Source organism: Cheilinus undulatus, linkage group 8, assembly GCF_018320785.1.
Source record: "Cheilinus undulatus linkage group 8, ASM1832078v1, whole genome shotgun sequence".
Taxonomy (NCBI): domain Eukaryota; kingdom Metazoa; phylum Chordata; class Actinopteri; order Labriformes; family Labridae; genus Cheilinus; species Cheilinus undulatus.
In genome coordinates, this window is record NC_054872.1 from 34,449,952 (window position 1) to 34,475,980 (window position 26,029).

The window sequence follows — 26,029 nt, forward strand, 5'->3', positions numbered from 1 at the left end:
TGGCACTAAGCAGTGTTTTGTCCATTAAAATGGCGGCCTCGGGGGGCACTTCGTCATACTCTGTCAATAAAATGGCCATGATAATATGTTTTGTCCACTGAGACGGCACCCTGGCAGGTATTTTATCATGTGTTGTCTATTGAAAGGGCACCCTGAAGGGCACTTAACAGTGTTTTTTACCCTACAGGGCACTTAATCACATTCTGTCCAGTGGAAGGGCACTATAATGAGTACTTTGATATGTTTTGACCACTGAAAGGGCCCCCTGAAGGGCACTGTAAGATGTTTTGTCCATTGAGAGAGCACCATGTAGGGAACATCAGTGAGGTTGTCCACTTGAAGGGCAGATGCCTTCACCCTTCAAGCCCTGAGCTATTTAACCATTGTCTCACCTGGACTTATTGTCTTAAAAAGCTTGTAAAAAATCAACCCTGTGGTGCACAGTAGAACACTGAACATCCCTTTAAAAATCCTTGGTTTAAAGAATATGTGTAACACAGTAAACATTAATGATTAAGACTTTTTGTGCAAACTTGTTCTCCCATCTCCTAAAAAGAGAAAAAAAATCAGTCTGTGACCAAAAAAATCATCAAAATATTCACATATTTCCAAAAAACACTTCTGCATTTTTTTGTATAGGCGGCTTTTGAGCCATTATTCAAAGTAGATGTGGTCTGCAGTAAAACAGAAGGCCACATCACAGGTTCTCTGTCTCTTTTCCCTCCATTATGAGGTATTCAGATCGTCTCCTCCTGGATCTAAGAGTAATGACATACACGGTTAGGCAAAACATTACATGACCAGAAAAAAGCCTGCCATTGGATGTCACTGCTCGTCATAGTGCATTGTGGGGAAATGATATGGTGACTATTGCTAAGCTAGCAGCAGAAACATTCTAAAATTGATTAAGAAATGGATTAAAAGACTTCCAGTATCAGAGTTACTGGCAGGGATTTAATCTTTAAATGCAGTTGGTTACAGGCTTGCTTGAAAAGCCCCCCGTCAGGGCTATAAGGCATGGAAAGGATCAGTAGTGTGTGACACAACAGCAGGCTCAGGTGGTGGGGTGGGGGGTAAGTGGCTATGAATTAGGGTTTAAAAGTAAAATAAAACCCTTACAAATGCAGGCCTAAGGAAGTAGCTTACAGAAATAAACAGCAAAAGATTGACCCCCATATAAAACACTAAAGCCTGCATTGCCTTGATTGTTTTCACAGCAGGACTTGTAATATCCCTTATCCCTCCTCTTCCGTCATTTATGATGTGAGAAATCTAAACAAAGGGTTTCTAACAACTACCCAGGAGACAAACAGGAACAGCTTTGTTGCTAAGGCTCTTGTTTACCTTTTAGGGTTATCTCTGAGCATCAGTATCGATTTGAGACTCTCTGACAACCAACTTAACTCCTCAGAGGAGCTTAAAGTTGGCCTCGTTATCTTGTTCAATGGTTTGGAGACATTACCACAGCGCCATCTAGCGGAGAGCGCCTCTCTCTGTAGTTGGGCGCTTTTTTTGTGAGTCTGCTTTGTGTCCCAGCTCAGTTCTTCGTGTTGATGCATGGTTGCGTCAAGTCAAACACAAAATGCCAAAATACGGAAGTTGGGTGGGATGACCTTCAAAATAAAGCACGTATTGCTATACTTTCTGCCTAAATGTGCCATCATTACCACATCTTGTGCCTTTTTTGATAAAACAGAAAACGTATTTTTATTCTTTAGCCACAGTTTGCTCATTTTGAAGAGGAAGTATCCTTGCAGATTATATCGTAAATTTTGTTTTGAAAAAAGCTCCACGAGCGACCCGATTCTGAATGTGACTTGGCGGAATTTACCAAAAGTGGCAACTGTGCGAAGGAGCTGACATTTGTGAAAGCAGTTCAATCCGATAGGGAAGTAATGGAAGTGCGTGCAAGTGTTTGTGAAAGGCTTTAAAGATACCGTGATGACGGTAAGACTGTGCGCGCTGGAAATCTTCCAGTTTATTAAAAAAACGCAGCCTTTCTCGTCGTAAGCTAATTTGTAGTTCCGTTCTCCGGCGATGGTTGTTTTTGTATCGGGGATTTACACGAAGTCCATTTAAAGACGGGATTTTTCCTTCAAATTTATTTTATTTTAGGGCAGCAGGGTTATTTGCACACCCGCTCTGGAAGTTTCTGTGCGTTTTCCGTCTGGGTTGACGGGGGCACGGCAGCTACAGGAGGTCTCTGACCTCCCTCCAAAACACGGGTCGGTGGTTTCTCATCTGATCCTGGTTACCCCGGTGTAAAGGGAGCCGTGCGTGTCCTGTTCAAGCACATAAAGATTTACGTCCTTTCAATTTTGCAGCTCAAGCCCTCCACGGTAAGTGGTATGCCCTCTATAAGCATTTCAAAGTAATCTTATTCAGCCCCACATTAAAACAGTGTTGTTTTATGTGATGAATAACTTAATCGCTTGTATGTTATTTGCTGTTAATAACATGGCCAACCTAGAAGCTTTCTCTTTCTGTTTCACCATTTGCCTCTGCTTTTGGCATGTTTGAGCATATCTTAAGTCAGATGCTCGCATTCTTGCACCAGCATTTCTTGTTTTATGGCGTGTTTTGCATACAGTTCACCCACAACAAAAGAGACACTAGCCATACTGCTCTTAACATGTTGCTCAGATGGTGTGAGAAGATGTGGGTGTGTTCAGATATGTATGCATGACCAAGGGGAACTGTGCTTTCCGGGCAAACTCACTCCACTCTTGCCTAACACAGTGACATCGCACCATGTGAGCTCAGTTTAAGTATGAGGGTGCTATAAAAGCTCAGCTGGACCTCCCAGACTTCACTCTCACATAGCTGACACAGAGAGATCAGAGGAGTTTCAATAACTGCTGCATTCTTGTTTTAAATTACTTTTTTTGTCTCGACTGTAGATGAGCATGGACGTGGAGCTCGATGGAATATTTCTCGAGAACAGCACCATTGACTACGACAACTACGAGTACCATGATGACTTTGAGTCAAGAGGCACTGGAGCGGTGATCATCCCAGTTCTGTACTCACTTGTGTTAGTCATAGGTCTGTTTGGGAATGGACTCCTCCTGGCTGTTCTGGCTCAAAAGAGGCGATCCTGGAGTCTATCGGACACCTTCATCCTCCACCTGAGTATTGCAGACGTCCTGCTGCTGGTGACGCTACCCCTCTGGGCTGCAGAGGCCGCTCAGCCAAATGGATGGTGCTTTGGGGCTTTTCTCTGCAAGTTTAGTGGAGCAGTTTTCCATGTAAGTAGTGATTTGCAGAACATGCTTGTATTAGTTACTAGAAAGGGGATCATTTCAGTGAAGCTGTGTGAAAGATATTTGGATGGGTTGTATTTGGCTGCAGGCTCTAAGTTCCTGTCTAATCAGGACTCTTGGCAGGCAAATGTTATTAAGCAAGAATTCTCCCACTGACATCCACATTCCTCCAGGATCCCAGCGTTTCTGGGAACAGGCGAGGGGAGGGGGTCAGAGTAAGGAAAAGTGAAAGTTAAGTTGTAAAAACAACTGGAGTTTTGAGGTAACAGTTAAAGTTTGTCTTTGCTCTTCCTAGATAAACTTCTACTGTGGCATCCTTCTGCTCATGTGCATCAGTCTGGACCGCTACCTGTCCATTGTCCACGGCACTCAGCTGTACTCCCAGAGAAGGTCCCTGTTTGTCCTCATCAGCTGCTTGTTGGTCTGGTTCATCTCCCTGATTATCACAATCCCTGACTGGTTTTTCATGGTAGCTCATAAAAGTTCTACACAAGAGAAAACTCTGTGCTATCAGCTGGCGCCCCGCCTGCTCCACCACACAATTGGCTTCCTGCTACCTACAGCCATTCTCATTATCTGCTTCTCCTGCATTGTGCAGAGGCTTCTGCGCAGCCCTAAAGTCCTGCAGTCACAGAGGGCCTTCATCATGCTCATCCTGCCCTTGGTGGGGGTCTTCTTTCTCTTCTGGATGCCGTATATCATAGTTTTCATTGTGGGCACCATCAAAAGCAGCTCTGATGAACCTGGTAATGAGCAGTCTGGAAACATTAAAGGTTCTCTGCAAACAGCTCTGATGGTCACCAAAGCTCTGGGCTGCGTTCACGCCTGCCTCAGGCCTCTGCTCTACCTTGGCTTGCGCGGAAACTTCAGGAAGCGAGCCATGGCCATGCTGAGATGTGCTACAGTTGAGGATGACGTCTCGCTGTGGGAGCTGGGTGTGGGAGAGGAGGCGCCACCTGACCAGAGTCATGGTAATGAAGAAGAGCAGAGACAAATGACCAGTGTTGATCATCAAGTTCAGTCAACTCAGTGCTGATGAATGGACAAAGTGACTCAAAAGTGATGTGAATGATCCCCACCCCTGCAGGGAAGTCTTATCATAGGTCATGAGTTCAAGCGCTGGAGAACTAAATTCATCCTAATGATGGGAAGTATATATTTATAAGAAAAAACTCCCTCACATTGCATTTAAATGTGAAGGTCTCCAAACCAAGGGGAACTCTAATTTCCTGTCATTTTATTTCGTAATCACTATTGCACAATTGTTTTCTGTCACCCTGAATCACATATTTTTATTCACTTTTAGACATATATATATATATTTATAAATTTTATTTTTTGATACTTTTATCCATTATTTTATATGTAGAGAAAAACCTATGGTGTCATTGGTTCCTTGGACAGTGTTAAGCTCTTTTCTTGGTCATATTTTTTATTGTTTGTTTAGAGAATTGTTTCATATAAAAAGCTGTGTAGCTTTGGAGAGTATAAAGGGTCAACAGTGAATGATATCTGTGGCAGATAAAGCATGTCTTGTGGCCTTTGTGCATCCTTTTGCAAACTAACTGTACAGGGTCCATAAAAAGGATTTGCCCTCTTGGAACTTTTACCCTTTAATTGCTTTGGGCAATTAATCATGATCAATATAATTTTGCTTTTTTTTTTTTTTTTGACAAAACAACTCTTTAATGTCGAAGTGAAAATGACTGTACAAAGTTATCTCAATTAAATAAAAGTATGTAATGTAAAAAGTGACTGCATCAATATCCACCCCCTTTAACACAGTATTTAGTAAATGTACTTTTGGCTACATTCACATCACTGTGTCTGTGTGGATTAGGCTTACACATTTGGACAGTACAGTTTTACTTCATTCTTCTTTGCTTAATCTCTGTCAGGTTGCACTGGCATCAGTTGTAAACAGCCTTTTTAAGTCCAGCCACATATTTTCTATTGGATTGAGGTCTGGACTTTGACTCGGTCACTCCAGAACATTTACCTTTTTGTGTTTAAACCATTTCTGTGTTGCTTTCGCTGTATGCTTTGGGTCATTGTCTTACTGGAAAATAATAATTCTTCCAAGCCATAGTTCCCTTACAGATTGAATATGAACCTCCTCCAGGATTTTACTATATTTTGCCAACTTCATTTTACCCTCTACCTTTACAAGCCTTCCAGGGCTGGCTGCCAAGAAGCATCTCCACAGCATGATGCTGCTGCCACCATGCTTTACAGTGGGGATGGTGTGTTTATGTTGATGTAGTGTTCGTAGCGTCTTGTCTGACAGTCAGAAAGTGCAGTTTTGGTCTCATCAGGTGAAAGATCTTTCTGCAACATGTCTTGGTGAATTCTAGTCCACATTTAATGTGAGTTTTCTTCAACAGTGGCTTTCTGTTTGCCACTCTCCCATAAAGCTTTCACTGGTGAAGAACCTGGGCAACAGCTGTTGTATGCAGTCTCTTGTATCCCAGCTGCTGAAGCTTATAACTCCTTCACAGTAGTCATAGGTGTCTTGGTGGCCTCTCTCACCAGCATTCCTCTTGCACAGTCACTCAGTTTGTGAGGACAGGCTGATCTTAGTAGATACACATGTGTCATGTTTTTTTTCTGTTTCTGTTAATAGGGTCAACTTAACTCCAAGGGATGTTTAGTGCCTTGGATATTTTTGTATCCATCCCCTGACATATACTTTACAATAACATTTTCGCTGAGTTGCTGTGAGTGTTCTTTTGTCTTCATAGTGTAATGGTAGCCAGGAGTTCTGATTGACCAGTGACTGGACCTTCCAGACACAGGTGTCTTTATGTGACAATCACAAGAGACACATTCCCTGCACTCAGGTGATCCCCATTTCACTAACTGTGGGATGACTAGCACCAACTGGGTGATCTTCTGTTGAATGAGTTTTGTCACTTTATAGGGGGTGAATATTTATGCAGTCACTTCTTTTACATTACATATTTTTGTTTAATTGTCATTACTTTGTCAACATGTTTTTATCACTTTGAGATTAAAGAGGTTTATATTTTGTTATGAAATAGAATTTTGACAAAAAGCCAAGTTATATTAACCATGATTGATTTGTAATATCAATGAAAGGGTAAAACATCCAAGGGGATGAATACTTTTTATAGGAGCTGTATCTATTCTTTTAAAACAGATGTGTAGATTATGCTGGGAGGCAGTATAGCTAGTTTTCATTCTGAAAGTAGATGATTATTGAGCTGATATAAATACAAAAATGGAGCAAAACCCAGTATATACTCAGTATATTCATATGCAAATACTAATTTATAAAGCACATCTTATATACAGTACATATGTTCATTGTAAATATGGGGCAGTAGTCCTGACAGTATCAGAAAGTTTCCTGTTTTAAAGCTCTCATCTTTCTGACACTGTAGTTTATTACCTACCTGCTGATAACACATCAAACTGTTTCACTTTTCTTTTAACAGAATACAGTCAGGCAGTAAAGACCGTGTAAATTCCACTACTGGGCAGTAATTGTGTGTATGTCTGCTTTAAGGGAATTTCCCCTTTAGTGAATCCCAAGGGCTTTTTCTTCAGCCTCATGTGTTTTGTTACAACATTACCACGTGGACGTGGCACTGTGGGCTGACACAATCAGGTGGTGATGTCACCAGTCAGGTGACAGAGAGTGATACAGGGCGAGGAAGTGGGGGAGCTCTCTGTAGCTGCTCTGTGTTTACTGTCATTTAAAGACGTGTTTGTTCAGCGATGAGAGAACAGTGCCATGCTTTGTCTGTCAGGGAAATCAGCTGGGAAAGAAGAGTGGGGTCAACAAATGGAGGATAGAAGAGGAGATAAAGTGTAAACGTCACAGCACATGCTGCTCTGAGCTGTAAATGTGTGGTTTTATCGGCAACCTGCTCTGCAGGTTACAGCCTGTTTCTGTACAAGGCTCAAGGCGAGACAATCACACTGACACATGTAATGAGATCTGAAATAAAGTCAATTTAGAGTCTGTCTTTGGTTAGTAAATACAAAAAAGTGTGTTCTTCCCTTTCTTCTAAAACAACCTTTTCCCATTATTTTTCTGTCTCAAGTGAAATGTTAAAGCTCATGTAAGCAACCACTGGTTAGTCCAGATCAGTGGTTCCCAACCATGTTTCTTTTGAGCCTCCCTACATGTGTTAAAGAAAAACAAAGCACTCATTAAAATACTTGGAAAATCAAAACCCAGGCCCTAGAATGTTATTGGTGGACGTCCCAATACTTTTTAATATTTTTGTCACTTTTCGAAAAATCTAAATTATTATGGTGAAAATCTAGGTCAACAAAGGGACCATATATGGTCCTTTGCTCGTTTGTTAAAAAAAGGTGTATGCATATTAAAATGCTTATAAAGTTATTTAAATACAATGCAAAAAAAAAAAATAAATACAATAAAATTCAATAAAATTCTTTTATAAGACATTGTGAAGCTTCCTTTCAATTCTGACCTCTTTTAGAGGTATGAATGGCTTCAGATTAATGCAGTAATGGTGATACCACCAGTTTTATCCTATAATTCCAACAGGGCACCTATAGTAATCCCAAACATTGGATAACTAAGTGAATAATAGCAGGGATCAGACTCACGATTAAAATAAAATCAGATTTATGCCATTTAAGTTTTAAAAAACTGTTACACTGTTGTGAAACAGACTAAATCATATATATTTCACTGTTGTTACTGATTATTTTTCCTTATAATTCCACCAGAAGATGTAAGAAACATCACAAATATTGAATGTCTGAATCAATTTAAGCAGAATAGGGCTCACATTAATAAAATCTGATAAAACCCACATAAGTGTAATTAAAAAAAGCTGTCATAAGGTTAAAAAACTGACCAAGAATCACACAAATTGTACTATCTATACCTTGAAATTTCTTTAAATTACTCAAATTTACCACAGGACAACTTTACATTTTTTACAAACCAGTGGTAACATCTAACTACACTACAGAGTGCTGTTATCTTACATTATAATGAGTAGTTAAGAAAATACCCTCAGTGTGGCCTGCTACATGAGATGGCCATAGGTTTTAATCTAAACATTTTACACCCCTAAAGGGGCTTAATTCCAAATATGGCCTCTCCATTTTTCATGCTAAGATTTCAGCAGTTGAAAAAAATCCTGCCTTTAAAATGTTGGAGTTTCATCAGCTCATCATGGTAAGTTATGATTTTAGGGCCATTTGTTTGGAACCAAATGAGATGTAAAACTGCATTTTGCAAGTTCTGAGGGAAACAGGAAGTCTGAGATGCTCTGGGCCACTGCTGATTGGTCGGATGGTGTTATGTCACTTTCAATGACTGATCTCCAGTGATTGGTTGAGAAAAATCATTCTGGTTCGACTGTATCACAGAGACCGCCAAAGTGACTTTATATGGTTCCTTGCCCTGTAAAGGGTTCATAGAGTAAAGAAGGCTCTGCAGACTGTTAATAGCTTCATATCAAACTTTACCACAGGCAGCAGACTTGAAAATAAAAATGGCCATTGTACGTGCTGAAAGTTTTGTTTGCTTTGAGGGTCATAAGGGGACATTAGTCATTTCACAACTACTTTAAAACTTCCTTCCTCACTTCAGTTTTCATCTACAGTTTATAAGAAAAATGGACATACGTGAGATTTACTAGCTGCTGCTGCAGCATGTCAACTTTACAGCATTGCTGGTTATTATTCTTGTTGAGGACTGCATCTGACTGAAATGTGATTTCCTGCCTCAGTTAGAGCATGTTTGTTCTGTAAACTGTATTTAAGCTGATAGCATAAGCTTCTATAATTATTAACAGACCTGTTGTCAGTACTGCACTCTCCATAAATGCGAGATCAACCCTTCACAGTTGGCCCTGTCACAGTCAATTTTCCTGTCATGCAAATGACAACTTAATGCATTGTAAGAGGAGCTCTGGTGGCACGCTGTGGTTTTCCTTGCTATCTCGAACACACTGGTTTGTGAGGGAGTTGTGCTCAATATCACATGCCTCTGAGCTCTTCACTCATCTACTTCTTGTTACCCTGCTTCTGCTGGTGTGAAAATGTGCAGCTGATTTTTTTGTCTGTTTCCATTTCCTGTGAAAACACAAATTATTTCCTCTGCAACTCCTACATGTGGTAACTTTTGTTTAAACCTATATTTGGTAGGCTTTCCTAGTATCATCAGACCTAATGCAAATTTGTTGAAGGTTTAAGATGACAAATGATGAGGGCATGTTAAAGTTTCTCCGAAACCTGTAGGAACTTAGAGAGGAAATGGAAAGGGGTAGTGCACAGAAACTTCTGCTCTACAACTTAATTTTAAGAGAGTTTAGAAGTTTGGAGCTGGCTGGTAATGAGCACTGATGTTTCTATTTGACCTAAGAAAGAAATAATGCCATCAGAGAATAGACTAATTATTTTCATATTTACTCATTTTAATGCCTGAAAACTCTGCCATGAGGTAGGTTTAACAAAAAGTGGTCAATAGCACACCTGTCTTAAAAGTTTCCATTTAAAAGTTTCAATGTGAGCTGTTTGTTAGACACTTTAAAAAGAAGGTGGATTTAAATTTGGTGAAAAATCCACAGTTGCAGGTGAATAGAGAAAGAACAGCAACTACAACCCCAATGCCAAAAAAACTGTCAAAAAATGTGGATCAATTTCAGAAAGAAATAAAAGTTTGACTAGTTTGAACATCCCACCATCTACAGTCCATGATATCATCAAACTATTTAGAGAATCTGGAGAAAACTCTGTACATGGGACAAGCCTAAAGGTCAATATTGGATGCTTGTGAGATTCAGGCCCACAGGCAGCACTGCAATAAAAGCATGCATGATTATTTAATGTCAACACAAAGTGACTGAGGCAAAAATGGAAAACTGTTCTGTGGTCAAATTAATCAAAATTTAAGAATCATTTTGGAAACCACGGACAGCCTGTCCTGCATACTAAAGAGGAGAAGGACCATGTTATCCTTGTTACCCCCTTGTTATCAGTTCACAGTTCAAAAGCCTGCATCTCTGATGGTATGGGGTTGCATTAGTGCCTATAGTGTGGGCAGCTTACACATCTGGAAAGGCTCTATCAATGCTAAAAAGTATATAAAGGTTTCAGAGCAACATATGCTTCCAGCCAGACAAAGTCTCCTACAGCAAAAGTCTTGCGTATTTCAGCAAGTGTCAAACCACTTACTACATCCATCACAGAGTATCAGCATGACTTCACAGCAGAAGAGTCTGGGCCTGCCTACTGTCCAGCCTGCCTTTCACCAAGAGAAACATTTGCAGGATCATAAATGGAAAACTCCAGCGGACGGTTGAACATGTGATATGTTGTTTATGTTCTACAGTGAATACAATAAGGGTTTATGAGATTTGCTAATTGCATTTTTTTTTTTTTTTTTTTTTTTTGCATTTTACTCAGTGCCCCATTTTTTGGGAATTGGGGTTGTAGATGAGGGGCACAACTTCCATTCATCATCATATGTAAGTGTATGCTTGATAGTTTATTAATCTCTTCTGCTATCTGAGTAAGATCAGTCATGCAAATATCCATTTCAGCCAATAAAGATATGAAAATAAGAAACACCACAGAAATACACGAGGACATTAACACCAGTCTAATGTCCCTGTTTAGCAACAGAGAAAGTTACATAATTATGGAATTACTCAAGCTGGAAAAAAATAGGAGCCGGTCTGGGTGTGTTATAAGATGAGAAAAGGCCTTTCTACACACAAAAGAACCCACATCTTCATAGATTCACAGCTTTCCTGTTTACTGTGCAACAATCTATGTGACTGACAAGGACCACACTCAGTAAAAAGTTCTATGTCCATTTTCAGTTTTTACAAAAGTTGACAGAAGTCTTTGATAATTTTCCCAAAAGACATCCAGTATCGTGTTTAAAATATCTTAAATAATCCAATCAGGAGAGACAAGTGAATAAGGACAGGAGTATTTATTTACAAGGTTAAATCATGATTTGATTACATGGCTTGATAAAAGACCTTTGGTGCTTGGACTCAGGGGCACTTTTTATCAACAGGCAAGGCAGGCAGCTGTTCAGGGCCTCAGGCCAAAAGGGCAGATACATTTTAAACAAAAGCAGTGACTTAGAAACATACAAGGGTTGCAACGACAGCTGGAAATCTTTTCTAAGGTGTCCTATCATTCAGGGCTGCAAGTGTCACATGTGTGGTTTATATTAAAAGCTGAGTTTGTCTGTAAAAGAAAAGAAACTACAGAGTCATAATCTAACTGTGAGAAAAGGGGAAGAGGATAAAGAAGGGAAAATGATATCCAGTTAATGATTAAGTCATGATGCAAAATGACTTACCGAGGATTATGATGCTTAATTTTAGCAGCAACTGATGACGCAGAATTATTCATATGCCAAAACAAAGTCATAAGCTACAGCTATGGTACCAGTGTCTGATTCACTCCACAAGTAATGTTTTCATCTCAACAGAAAAAAACTGTATGCATGTTTTTATCCTTCCCGCCAGCAGAGGGCCAACAACAACCATGTTTACCACTCAATGGAGAGACAGAAGAGTCTGAATGTGGTGGAACAACTCAAGTATCTTGGTGATACCTGACCCAAGTTTGACTCTTATGGAACAGGCCCAAAAAAATCACAGATGTTATTATTTCAGTTTTTACATTTCTATCACATAATACCCTTTGTCAATAATAGTCATTGCTTGTATGCATGTATTTTTTCTAATATATATTTTACAACCTGGTCACAGACAGCACACTAAAAACATCCTCAGAGAAGGCAATCAAAAACCTGAACAGGAAATCTTTTTCATTTCCATTACTTCTGTATAATTACAAAGTAGAGCATTTAAACTTTGACAATAAGCAAACAATTACAGATGTCTTATTTTGGCCTCAGACATTAACTTGTAACCAGATGGCCAATGGCGCCAGAGGGATCAGGAAGCAGATAGCCACTCTCAAAGACCGTTCATCTGAGAAATCATTTCTTTCACAGCAAACAATACCCCTCAAACTTTCAAAATAAAATCAGATTATACTTCCATAGGGTAAAGGTTAAAGGAATGTAAGAAAGCCAAAAATTGATTAAAAAAAATAAGAAGCCTGACCTTTTTAAAACTGAGCAAAGCAGAGTCAACAGTTTATTTACAGAAAAATGAAATCACCCTCCATGAAAACACTCTAATGCAGCAAACATGACTTTCATAGCTCGGTTAGCTGTGTAAGCTACATAGATAACATAGCTACAAAGCTAATGTGGCAAAAGCTAAAGCTCAAAAAACTCATGGATGTCTATACTGACAAAGCTGCTGCGTAAGACATAAAGCAATCTAACGCAGCATGCATAGCTTGTAGCTAACATAGTTACATAGTTAACGTAGCTAAAGATAAACTCACAAAGCATAGCTACATTCTCTAAGTCATTACAGTAGATTAGCTAAAGCTAATTTAGCTACATTGGCTTTTGTAATAATTATATAGCTGGTGTACCTATACTAGCTTTAGCTAACGCTAACAAAGCTAAAGTGAGCCTTGTTTGTGTCTACTTCAATATAAAGTTTAATCCCAGATTTGTCCTCTGACCTTTTTCTCTGTTTCAATTATGAAATGTTTCTTATTCTGTAATGTTTGAAGAGTGGTTAATTCATAAATATAAATGCCAGACTTTGTTTATGAATAAAGTCGATTTTTTTTTCAACTAAAGCATTACACCAACAAATCACAGCATTCTCATTCTGACTTAGATGGCATCTCAGAGGAGAGTGGCCGTCAGGGATGTACAGTCTGTAGCCAGACTGTTTCAGGAACTGTGCTGCCTCCATGGCTCTCTTCTTTTAGCCAAAGCCATCTTGAGGACTCCTCAAGACACCACTGAAGCTTCTGATCATTCTCCTAATACTTTCATTCTTCAAGCAAAAACAGATTTCAGCTAGCAGAGGATTCCTAGTTGATCCAAAGTCCAGACTGTAATCTAAAGCATCAGGTTTCTGTCAGTGCCCCTCAGCTTTGGAATGACCTGTCTGAGGAGATAAGATTCAATTACATCCTTTAAATCATTCCTTAAAACTCATTTTTACAGACTTGCTTTTATGCAACGCCTCCAGTAACTATTTATTAATTTCCATTTGTTTTGCTGCTCTTGTTCTAATTAGCCATGCCTTTTCCTTCTGTTTTTGTCTTAACATCCTCTTTCCCTAATTCACTTACTTTTTTATCTGCTTTGAATCCTCTTATCCTCGTCTTATCTCTACTGATGTGATGTCCTCTTCTCTGTGTCCACGTTTTTTTCTTATTATCATGTCATATCTTGATAGTTTCACCATTTACTATTTAACTGCCTTTTAAGATTTCTTAAGATTTAATTCCTTTCAACTGTGTTTTTTTGTTTTTGTTTTTGTTTTTTTGTAGACTTGGTCCTTCAGGTTGTTCTGACTTTCTGCTTGGTTTTGAAGACTTTCTCTGTTTGGCTCATTATTATTGTTCATTTTATTAATCCCTGAGTTCATGCCTTCGCTATGTCTGTTAAAACACTTGTAAACATGTTTTAAAGGTGCTACACAAAGTTATTATATTCATCATTATTTTTATATAAATTTCTAATAGTAGCAAATAATCACACTTTAAAAATTACCTTGTCTGGTTTGCCTCAAAGTATCTGTATAAGATACCCCCCAATTCTATTTCAGATCTTTAAAGACGTCCATTATGAACACATTTTTAAACTTTTTCTCTTTACTTCTAGCCAACTGGCCTCATTTAAATTAAATCCTGGAGTTTTTAATAATCAGATGTGGCAGAAACTGTGAATTACTCTGGCTATGGTAATGATAAAAGCCCCCCTGTGTCATTTTTCACCACCAAGACAAAAAACACAACACATTTTTAAACACCCCTGCATTCATAGTTAGTATTGATCATGAAGAGTATTTTCAGAGAGTGTGATAGGGAACCATCCATGCTGTTTAGGCAGAATGTTATAAAAACACTGGGAAATACCCACAAAAATATGACATTTTATTGAAAATATATCAATTATTTATATACTTCATAAAAAATAATGCATTGTACAAAAAAAGTTACATAAGACTTTAATCATATACAAGGAAAATACAAAGCTACACCTCTTGCAATATTACATCCACGTTGGGTTTATGCATTTAGCCCTGAGGTCAGGAACAGAAAATGTGATACTTCTGCTCAACAATAAAAAAGAAAACGTCTCTCACACTTGCACAAGTGTGGGATCTCAAAGTGATAAGTGGTCATTTTCATCTGCAGCTGCCAATGCGCTGTGGAAGGTGAGGAACGGTCACACGTAAAAACAGGAAATACACCAAGAAACACACAATCAGCTTTCATGTCCCTGTCTTTCAGTCACTTTGACTGTTTGTTCAAGTTAGATCAGGTCCTTATAGACTGTATGTAAGATCCTGATCTAGATGACATCTTGGGTTTTGGAGTACTGCTTAATGCCCTGTGTTAAACACAAAAACTTTTCAGTTGTCACGGCATTATCAGGCAGGATAAGTGATCATCATCAAGACTCGTAACAAGCAGTTTACATCTGAAACTCTCAAGGATCACTTGTCAGAAAGGGAGGCTTACACTGTAAAAAATCAAACTAAGCAATCGCATTTGTCTAATTTCTAGTAAAAACATCTAATTGCACTCTTGACTCAATACGGAAGAAAAATATTCATGTACAGATATAAAAGACAAAAAAAGACCTGAGCTGCTTGTAATGAGTAAAATATCTGCCTGTGGGGCAAGAAAAGAAAACTTGCAGATGTACTGAATGAACATCTTACTTCAAGTCTGTCTCTCTCTGTCAGACAGCGATGGAGTTTGAAGTGTCACCAGACTCAGACCAAAATGAGCTTCTCCTGCTGCTGCTAACAGAATGAAATTTGGCACTTGTCTTCAGCTGGCAGCCCAGAGACCTCAGGATATCCAGGAGCTGACGTCTAAACTTGACACCAACGAAGGCGTACAGGATGGGGTTGAGGCAGCAGTGGAGGTAACCCAAAGACGAGGTGACTATCATGGCTTGCTTCAGGGTCGTTTGCATCCCACAGTTGGAGTCAGGAAGAAACGTGTCCACCAAGAGAGTGATGTTGTACGGCGTCCAGCAGAGAAAGAAAACTATCACCACAGCCATGATGATCCGGAAAGCTTTCTGCTTTTGCAGGCCCTGGGAGCCGCACCGAAGCCGCAGAAGGACACAGGAGTAGCAGAAGATCAGGGCAGCTGAAGGCAGCAGGAAGCCCACGATGTGGTAGAGCAGCCGCGATGCCTGACGCCAGTTAGCTACCGCCACTTGAAATTTGTAGTAATCGCGGATGCACTCAGTTTGATTTTGCCTGCTATTGTAGGAAGCCTCCAAAAAGATCCAGTCAGGGATAGAGAGGAACAGGGAGAAGAGCCACACTGCCAAACAGCTGACGTGAACAACCCAAGGTTTCTTACGAGAGTACATCTGGGTAGCATGGACGATGGAGAGGTACCGGTCCAGACTGATGCAGGCCAGGAGAAAGATGCCACAGTAGAAATTGATCTAAAGGGACAAAAAACAGTTCATAATCATCAATTTTCAACCACTAAATGTTCACTTTGCTGCAACATAAAATGGAATTAATTTATCCCCCACCAACTCAATAGCCTCCAATATCCTCAGCTTTGAGGTAAATTTTCATTTCACAGTGTGCGGAGATTCGGATAATGACATAGTTGTCATCTTCAGTTTGGGTGCAGCTTTCCTGCTGTAAATCTCTCACCGTAAAGACAGCTCCAGTGATCTTGCACAGGGGGGTACCAAAGGTCCACCCCTGGTCTTGAACCGCCTGTGCGGCCCAAAAGGGCAGCGTCAGCAGCAGCAGGACATCTGCCACACCCAGGTGTAAGATGAAGTTGTCTGTAACGCTCCAGGCCCTTCTGCTCCGAGCAAGAACTCCCAGCAGCACCCCGTTGCCCAGGACACCAACAAGGAAGGCCGCAGAATACAGAACTGGGATGAACACCGCCTCAAACCGCTTGCCCTCGTTCAGGTCACATACGTCTCCCCCATCACAGCATTCATCATATGAGCTGTTGCCATAAAGGTCACTGTTGTCATAGAGGTCATCCAGGCCATCAAGGTACCCAGACACAGTAAATGCTATCGTCTCCATTTGTGAGGTCTGCAGAAGAACAAAGTTTAATCAGCCTGTGTAGCCTGTTTCAATCACAAGGTGGTGCTCTATCTATCTATCTATCTATCTATCTATCTATCTATCTATCTATCTATCTATCATCTGTAGTCTGTTTAAAAGCATTTAAGTCCAAATACACAAGTGGACATTCTTAAACAAATCTGAATATATATGTAAACCAATTAGAAATATCATTACAGATTAAATAGCTTTTATATAGCTAACAGCAGAATCATGCTTATCTAAATTTATCTTTTTATTTTATCATATAATTTTTTTTATCGAGGAGGAGATATAGAGAAAGTGCAGTATTGCACATCTAACCAAAAGACTGTAACCAAAGTGCATGTTATGCTGTGCAAAGGAAAAGTCATACCATTTTTTTAGCGTTTCTTATTATAATATTTAAATGTTTCCTAAATTTTTGTGCTTTGAGATGTCCATGACTGTATTATTTAACAGCTGGAGAAAGTTTTGTTTTTATTCATGGCTCTTTAAGTGTTAGTGTAATTCATATGAGCAGAAACTGACCCAGATGTTACTTTCTTTATGATTCAAAGCCAGATTCTTATCAATTTCACACAATCATTGCTGCGTTCTTTGATGTTCTTTTAAATGAATGGTAAACGAGATTTAGGTGTGCCAAACAGACACTGTAGACTTCCTGTTGACTTTTAACACTGTGGCCTCTGACTGTGAAACTGAAGACATGAGAAAAAATAGCAAAATAAAAAAGCACAACAGATTTAATGTAGATAGTAGATATGCTGCTCTTAGGATAACATATGATTACAAGTCAACATTTATGTTGTGATATGCTGTTTCTTTGTTTAGTGGCTATTAATTATTTCACATATTTCAAACTTTCAAAATAAAAGCAGATTAGACTGAGGGTTACGGTAAGGTTTCAGATACCAATCGATAGAATCTAAAACAAAAAACAAAATCATGACCTGCAAAACCAAATATAAAAGCTTAGTAAACAGTTGGCTTACAGGAAAAAGCTCCATGAAAACACTCTAACATAGCAAACATATCTTACCTAGCTCTGTAAGCTATCTTTTTACTGATTTGTGCCATAGTATAAAGCAAAGGAAAAGAGGGATTAGACTGGTGAAAATGGACATAACTAATAGTGACATTTGGTTAAAATGGGCAAAACTGGTTGTAAAAAGTGGTGAAAAGGGGCGGTAAGTCACAATAATGGGTTGACAGAGGCAACAATAGATTGAAAATGGCAAGAACTGGTTTAGAAGTGGGGGAAAACAGGCAGAAAAAGTGGTGGAAATAGTTTATAAGTGAGAGAATGGCTTTAAAATTGAAAAAAATAGCAGACAATACAGTATAATGGGATTAAAATGTGTCAAAAATGCATTTAAAGTAGCAAAAATGTATTAAATGTTGCAAAAATTGGTGGGAAAGGTGATGGAAATTCTGGCAAAATTGGTTTAAAGTGGCAGAAAATGGGTTAAAACAGTCTTAAAGGGGCGCAAATTGTTCAAAATTAATGAAAAGTGGTGAATAACAGTGGCATAACTGGGCAGGAAATGTGGTTAATAAGTGGCACAAATAAATACTTTCAAAATAAATACCCAATAATAGAGTGACACACTTTTTAGCTCCAAAATAAGGTAACTGTAAGCATCAATGCTACTGACAAACACACATGAACTGATATCAATTAATCATACTGGGGAGGGCCCATTCTTGTCAGGGACCCAGCCAAATCTGTTGGCACTCCTGTGTGCAGACTTTCCTTTTATGGATTTTTTAAAATATTACTTTTATTTTAGTGTAACCCTTTCACTACAGGCTCACTAAATACAAGATACTTTGTGTACCAAAAGAATAAAACATGTACCCCTTTAAACACTGTCTAGTGGGGGAAGAGGCATCTCACTGTAAAATAACTGTCTAGGGTTAAGTATGACTTCACTCTCCTAAAAATGATTATTTAGAGGCTACCAGGAAAGCTATGGTTACTTAACTTAATGTAAGCAAAATATATCTCACCTTCTGAATTTTAAAGCATGCAGCAATAAACAGCACAAACATGGTATCTTAGTTTTGCATGTGTATTAACAGAATTTAAAATGCTTCGCATGAAATATAGCAACATAAAAAGAAAACAGAAGGAAATATAAAGATACCACCCAGGATATCTGTCTGGGTTTTCATTTCTTTAAACCTAAGTGCACTCTAAATGTGGATGTTTAATTTGATCTTTGATGTGCAACTGATAATAAATACCGTCGAAAGACCAGAAACAGGAAACCAAAGTTACAGAATGAGGTGAGGTGGAACGATGTGTCTAAGAGAGCTGCAGGTGTGAGGCAGGGCCGATTCTAGTCATTTTGAGGCCCAGGGCAAGACCAATATGAAGCCCCTCACCCTCTAGCTAAAAGCATCAAAAATGAGTGGAAAAAAAAATAGAAAACATCTCTCTTAGTTAAACAGAGCCACAGAACTACAGTAAATGTCCCAGTGTGAGATATAAATACCCAAATAGCCAACCACAATCAGTGAGGTGGCACCAGTGCAGCCTGCTGTTTGAGGGTTTTAACAACACACTAACCCTCTGCATGTCAAGCTTTTAAACACTGAGGGTATGAGACACAGTGAAAGTAAAATAGAGATCAGTCCAACTTCTTCTTAGTTGTTTGCTGACTGTAAACAATGAAGCGTGGGAACAGAGATCTTCTTGACCACTAGTGGTCTTTCATGTTTAGCCACAGACATCTTAGGAAGACAGTCAACAGAGTCCTGAAACTAGTCCTGATGTACTGTGATGCACATTCCTCTTTGTTAAACTTAACTTTATTTTCAGCCAGATTGCTTAAAATTGTGGTGATGGATTTTACACTCCAAACCTGCATGTCCAAATGGGCTCTATATGGATTATAGTTGGGCTGCTATGGTTTAACTGCCTGGACTCAACAAATCAGTCAGTGATCAAAACGTTAGAGGGGCTCTACAATGTGGCTCTTAAAATCCTGGATTAAAGGAAAAGACACAATCTCTGCCACACTTTAAGTGAATACATGATTTTAAGTTTTATTTATGTTACTAATTTCCACTATGAAAAGTTTGTGTTCAAATCCTTAAATGGACTTGCTTCTCCGCTTTTCTGCACATTCATAAGGAGACTACAGAGCTTAATCAGATCCACCAGAGCAGCATCAAATGGAAAATCTGTCATTTCATGTTGCAAAACATAAATCTCCAGACAGTTTTTTCTGTAAAAGGAGTCAAATCCTGAAACTCTCGAACTGATCAGCTGAAAGGTCAGTGTATTTTCTGGCAGATCCATTTCCTGTTTGAAACCAGATGCAAAAATCAGGTGCAACTCTTATTGTTCCGTTTTTTTTTTTTTGTTATGACAGAAAATGGAAAAACGAGCTGTATCCTAGGGGTTTTTTTTCGCTTTAAACAAAAAAAAGAAAAGAAAAGGAAAAAATGGAAAAATTAGCCATTTACTCGTTTTTTTTTTTATTCTGGTGACAAAAACAGAAAAAGTGGTTCAATTTTGTTTTGTTTTTTCAATTCTGTTTTTTTGTTTTCTTGTTTCAATGAAATATTGAGGAAAAGAAAATTATGTGATCCATTTGAAAGATGAACATTTCGAAAGAAAACATGTACATGGATGAATAAGCGCCTCAAGCTGTTCAGGCGTATTCATATTACAGTTTTTCTCAGCCGCTTTGGTACATTTCTCAGATCAGAATCGAAATTCTCAAAACTACTTGTTCAATTTTCACATCGTTTTGTCACTTGTGCACATCAAAAAAGCAGTTTCTCACTTCTTTCAACAAGTTGCAAATGCTTTGGTACATCCATGCAAAGGATTCTGTACAATTCTCTGCTGTTTCCTACATTATCAGTTGCTTATGTCATGTTGATCAAAATGTATTATCATGGGTCTCTGCTGAATAGTCTCACCCCTCACAACATTTAGGCATTAGTTCATCGCATAAGTCTTCACATGCAAAATGGTTGAACATTTTGTCATAATAGCTATGTCAAGCATTAGACTTTTTTTTCCTAAATCTGTCCTAAATTGTTAAATTGCTCCCAGGTGAATCTTGACTTTCTCTATCGAAGAATGTGTGAAGCATTAGATCAACCAATGATCAAGGAATTTGATTGAGGAGAATTTGATGATTGAGGAGTTTTCTCAGCAAGGAGATGGAAAGTATATGATCGCCAGCCACATACATAGATGACCCTTCTGGCTGCCATGGATGCAGCGTGTGATGACATCACAGCAGATACCTGCAGAGGCTGGATAAGACACTCTAAAAGATTCTTTCCACGCTGCGTCACAAGAGAAGATATTCGTTGTGATGTGGATGAGAATTTGTGGCCCAACATACAGGAACATCAGGAGGTGTAGGAAGACTGCACTGTAATTCCTACAGCACTGCATGTACAGTTTTCCCTAAGAAGATTGTCCTGTGTTCACATTTCTACTTTTGGTTTTTCTTTGTTTTTTTCTCCTTTGTGCTATGCAGTGCTGTCTTTTTCTTTCTATATCCCTATGACATGGTCTGTCAACAAATTACAGTACAAACAGTAAAAGCGTAAATGTGAATCATGTCCAGTCTCTTGCAATCTCCCACATACACTGAGGTGTAACTTACAATTTACATTAATTGTCATCAAAACTTTAGCCATAGTAACATCAGAACATCCCTCCAGAGTACACTGTTATCTTGACAACATGACTAAGAAATCTGACTCTTATCCGTACACAATGACACAAGGACTTGTCATTCTGATGGCACTGACATGTTCACTGACACAGAGTTTCACTTTTGAGAGATGAACTAAGGATTTTGAGCAGGAGACTGGCTTTTTAAGGTAATCCATGGTGTTTTGCTATTTGTACGAATTGTTTGAGAAACGCACTTACTGTTTTGCAAATGTCGAGGATGATTCGAGAAATGTACCAAAGCGACTCAGAAAAACTGTAATTTATTTTCTTCTTGATATTAATACAGTCCCATAAATCACCAGTACTTTTACCACTGACATTTCTTTAAATACATTGTATAGAGCAAAAAAAGTCTATTATTATACTGTAAAACACAGTGGATGGCTACGTAGGCTAAAAGTTTGACATGAGGGCTTTTATTATGAAATGTTCACCTTTCCCTCTGGGTCACAATTTCTTTTTCTTAAGTATTTAATCCACACAAGAAACAAAATAATGGAATCCAAAAAAAAATAAAAAAAATAAAAATTGGAAATATTAAAAAAAAAACATATTTTTCCATTTTTGTGACCAAAAAAAAAGAGATGGCTGCTCATTTTTCCTTTTTTTTATGTTCTGTCAAAAACAATAAGAGAGAAAACTGCTTGTTCTCCGTTTTTCCATTATCTGCCAAAATGGAAAAATTGAATAAAAAGAGTTTCTTCTGATTTCTGTTGCTGGTTTCAACCAGGAAATAGAACTGCCAGAACATACACAGACTCTGAAACCTATTACAAACTTCACCACCTTTAAGAGATCCACTAAATCCTGGTTAATTCATCTGTACAAACTATAAATAAATAACAAATATATGGGTCCCAAGTGGGATTGTCTGTGGGGGCCATGGTGGCTTACCTGTGATTTCCCATGTTGGCTTCAAGTGGGATCATCCTGGGGTTTGGGTGGGGCCTATCCGGGCAATTTAAACGAGACCCATATAGGCCCTATTTATAGAGATCCCAGGTAAACGCCCCATGAAGTGGGTATACTCTTAAGTTAACATCCATCTTTTTTAAACAAGCAATCCAGGGAATGATAAATGGTTATGCTAACATAAACAGGCATTTTGCTGTTTTTAGTTCACCTAAGAATGGGACTTTAGTACTAACACAATGTCAGTGAGCTGCTCCAGGGAGCAAGGATCATTATGAAATTGATAGCCAAAAGAGATCCAGTTTTAAGATCACCAATGGCCCACATGCATTACAATCCAATGCAGTAGTGAGTACTCTTTACTTTTTGTTGCCTTTGCCATCCTAGGAGAGAGGACTTAGAAGTGGTTATACGGAATAGAGAAGTGGGTAATACTCAGCATTTCACAGCGTACCTAACACTTAACCACTTTGCACGAGCCTTGGAGGGCAGGCAGAATTTCTAAAAAAAAAAAATACAAATACAAACCCCAAATAAGAAGAGAAATTGTGTGCATGCTTTCATACATTAGAAGACATCTGAGGATGTCTTTTAATATATCACCTATTGGTGTGAATACCACAAGCAACCAGTTGTTTGTGTTAGAGAGGTTGTCAAAGCAAAAAAATGGGCATTCACTCAAATGTTGCACAATTTCTGCTCTAGAGATACAGAAGTCCACATTTGGTGGTGAGGTACATGTTAAAAATACAATCTGTTCCAGTTCTAATGATCCTTTACTGTATCTTCTTACTGTCACATAAACACACATAACCACTATGGGTTTATAACAGTTTTGATGTGCTTCTACAGCATCTATTTTAATGAGACACACCATCAGATAAAGAAAGCACTTGCAATGGGAGCTTGCCACTGCTGTGTCATGTACTTCTGTGTTTCAAAGAATAAACACAGAGTTTCTGATAAGTGGTATGAGTAAAAATACTCTTTAGCATGTGGGCAGTAGAAACCACTATACACATCATCAACTGCAAAAACTCAGAGCAAGCTGGTGTGTCTTTCCTGAAAAAAGTATCATTTGACGTTAATAGCCACATTCACCCAACAAGTCTCTGAAAAAGAGTTAGGACAGTAATATCTCTTATAGAAAGTTATTACAAGCAAAAAAAAAAAAAAAAGATCTGAATGGCATCATTTAGTTGGCCAATGCAGCAAGAAAAAAATTCTAGTAGAGTTTCTGGGGAAAAAAAGTCTTAATTCACACACTGCTAAGGTTGAATATTTGCAATTTAAAAAACAGCTTTTATATTAAAAACTTACCAAATAGCAATCCTCTGATGTTGTATTATCCTCAGTGAGTGGGTCTTTAAAGCCTCAACAGCAGAAATGAGATCAAACTACCCCTGATGAAGCCAAGCATAGACCACAGAGGAAGCAGGAGGAGCTATGTAAAGATACCACAGTTAATGCCTGTTTCACTACATTTAACTAAAATCTCCATTTAGGGATTAATTTTATTTGATTTGTTATTTTAATTAAAGATTCCCCAAAAGTCCAATTTATTTTATATTTTTTGTATTTAATTTTATTTTTAACCAAAAATCTCCATTCAGCCATTGGTCATACTTGGTCTAGGTGAAAACTCCGATAATCTGATTGGTTACAGGGTATTAATCATTTCCTGACTACTGCACACCTTTTAAATGCTTCTGATATGGAACAGCGCTCTAGCTATATCATAGCATGATTCATTGATGAATCATGCTGGACGGACGAGTCCAAGTTTGAACTCTTGGGTCAGCATGGTCGTGTTTATGTCCGCAGAAAAGCTGGAGAACGTTTTGATGCCAGATGCATTGCACCCACAGTGAAACACGGTGGAGATTCCATTATGGCATGGGGTTCCATTTATGGATACGGCGTGGGCAAATGAGTGAAAATGGATGTTATCATGAAAGAAAACGTCTACCACAACATCTTAGTGCATCATGGAATCCCTTCTGGACTGAATCTGATTGGTTGTGGGTTCATATACCAACAAGACAATGACCCCAAGCATACTTCAAAGCTGTGCAGAGACTATTTGACCAAGGAAAGGGAATCTGGAGTACTGGAACTGATGGACTGACCAAGTCAAAGTCCAGATTTGAATCCTATTGAACAAATTTGGGATTTAGTAGATTCAAAGACTGATGGCACAAAAGTTTCATCTAAAGCAAGTCTGTGGGAACAGCTAGAAACTATCTGGAACTCAATAACAAAAAAGACTGTGGAAAACTAGAAAAAAAAAAAAAAAAAAAAACAATGCCAGCAAGAATGTAAGCTGTTATCAAGGCCAAAGGAGGCCATACAATATATAAAGTTTTTTGGTTATTATGTGTGAAAAAGGACTATTTAGTTGTTTCAGTTTGTTATTTGCCAAATAAATAACAATAACATTTTTAATGTTAAACAAGTTTTTGAGAGATTTCTAAAATATTTGGTTTCTCGTTTTCATGACAGGTGGTCTAAGAAATTTAAGCACCGTATATGGAAATATATATATAGATGTGTTATTATTTCCAATAAAACTCAGAATAGATCAATTATTTTGATTGTGATTTAGAAATGCTGAAACATGCTTTTACTCCATTATGACCAGATATGAATGAACTTGACCATAAAAATGTTTTGATTTAAGACTTTTTGCTCTTGATACATCTGGATACATCCCACTCTCTTTATTATGTATACTACTCAAAATTCAATAAACACATCAAAAATTTCTTTTATATTTTATTGATATACTTTATTGATCAAGGAGGACAAAGGATAGAATCAGAATCAAGGATGAGAGAGTGGTGGAGAGACATGTGGGAGAGGAGCCACAGCTGGACTTGAACCTCTAGGCCATCTGAGCATCCCAAAAAACAAACTTAATAAAATATTGTGATAAAACCACAATCATCAGCCCATTAATCACAGTGAAACACAAATTAAAAGAAAGTGAAACCAGAGGCTGATGCAACCTGCCTCCTGTATGTACTCACAGCAATGTCTGGGCATGCTCCTGATGAGCCAGAGGATGGTTCTCCTCCCAGACCTGAATCAGAACATCAGTGAACTTCTGGACAGTCTATGGTGGTACTTTTCAGTGTGCAGCATCCATGGGCAATCAACTGGATGTAGGTCAGGGTAAAAAACAGGGTCAGTCAATGGCATCAGGACCTTCATCGTCCAAGAACTACCAACACACCCTACCCACAAGAGGCTGGACGTTGTCTTTCATCAGGAGGAACCCAGGGCCCACAACGCCAGTGTTAAATCTGAAAGTCCCTTATGAGGATTTCATCCCAGTTCTTAACAGCAGTCAGGGTGATGATGGCTGCAACATGGAGGTCTCTGCAGACCATGGATATCCCATCACCGAACCAGTTATGATGGATGATGCTACAGGCAGCATAATGTTCACTACTCTACCTCTACACTCTCTCACATCTGTCTGTGCACTGTGTGAACCCTCTCTCATCATTGAGGTAAGATTCAATAGCAGACCTGCCAATTCTGGTACAATGCAAATTGAACGACACAGTGCTGAGCTGTGAGCAGAGGTCACTTGAGGACACTTGGCCCTCTTGCCACACTCATGGAATCTGCTTCTGAGTAACTCATGCACAAAAGATTTGATCATTTTGTAGGACTCAGGCAGTGCTCCTCCTGTTCCTGCTTGCACAAAACATCAGAGAGTGTACCTGCTGCTACGTCGATGCTGTCTATGGCCCTGTCATATATATGTCAATAGAGGAGGCCTTGGCCTCCTTTATTCATTTTGAGACTGTGCTGGGAGTTGTAGTAGCCATACTTGCAACAAAACATATGGATGCCATCCAAAGAACACTAGCAGAATATAAAACTAGAAAATAATCAGTGAGAGCAACTGCAGAAATATTTCCCTTTTTGGTCAGTGTCTTGCG

At 38.7% G+C, this 26,029-nt stretch overlaps 2 protein-coding genes across 2 annotated transcripts; one reads left to right on the forward strand and one right to left on the reverse strand.

Annotated features, from left to right (window-relative positions):
• The first annotated feature begins 1,852 nt into the window (after window positions 1-1,852).
• Window positions 1,853-7,251, forward strand: LOC121513743 (C-X-C chemokine receptor type 3-like). The gene is made up of 3 exons (XM_041793695.1): window positions 1,853-2,339; window positions 2,901-3,248; window positions 3,559-7,251. The coding sequence occupies exons 2-3, from the start codon at window positions 2,901-2,903 to the stop codon at window positions 4,297-4,299; spliced, it is 1,089 nt and encodes a 362-aa protein (XP_041649629.1). The 5' UTR covers window positions 1,853-2,339; the 3' UTR covers window positions 4,300-7,251.
• Window positions 7,252-14,263: 7,012 nt separating this feature from the next.
• Window positions 14,264-23,443, reverse strand: cxcr3.1 (chemokine (C-X-C motif) receptor 3, tandem duplicate 1). Its single transcript, XM_041793693.1, has 3 exons — window positions 23,397-23,443; window positions 16,037-16,438; window positions 14,264-15,816 (listed from the first exon to the last, which is right to left on the reverse strand). Exons 2-3 carry the CDS (start codon window positions 16,427-16,429, stop codon window positions 15,091-15,093), a joined length of 1,119 nt encoding a protein of 372 aa, XP_041649627.1. The 5' UTR covers window positions 16,430-16,438; window positions 23,397-23,443; the 3' UTR covers window positions 14,264-15,090.
• Between the last annotated feature and the right edge of the window lie 2,586 nt (window positions 23,444-26,029).

What these genes read in the sequence shown, in the direction of transcription:
- LOC121513743 (XM_041793695.1), top strand. Translation starts at nt 2,901, where the DNA reads ATGAGCATGGACGTGGAGCTCGATGGAATATTTCTCGAGAACAGCACC. An exon ending in TTAGTGGAGCAGTTTTCCAT is followed by an intron (nt 3,249 to 3,558) that starts GTAAGTAGTGAT and finishes TGCTCTTCCTAG; the next exon opens with ATAAACTTCTACTGTGGCAT.
- cxcr3.1 (XM_041793693.1), bottom strand. Translation starts at nt 16,429, where the DNA reads ATGGAGACGATAGCATTTACTGTGTCTGGGTACCTTGATGGCCTGGAT. An exon ending in TCACTGGAGCTGTCTTTACG is followed by an intron (nt 15,817 to 16,036) that starts GTGAGAGATTTA and finishes TTGTCCCTTTAG; the next exon opens with ATCAATTTCTACTGTGGCAT.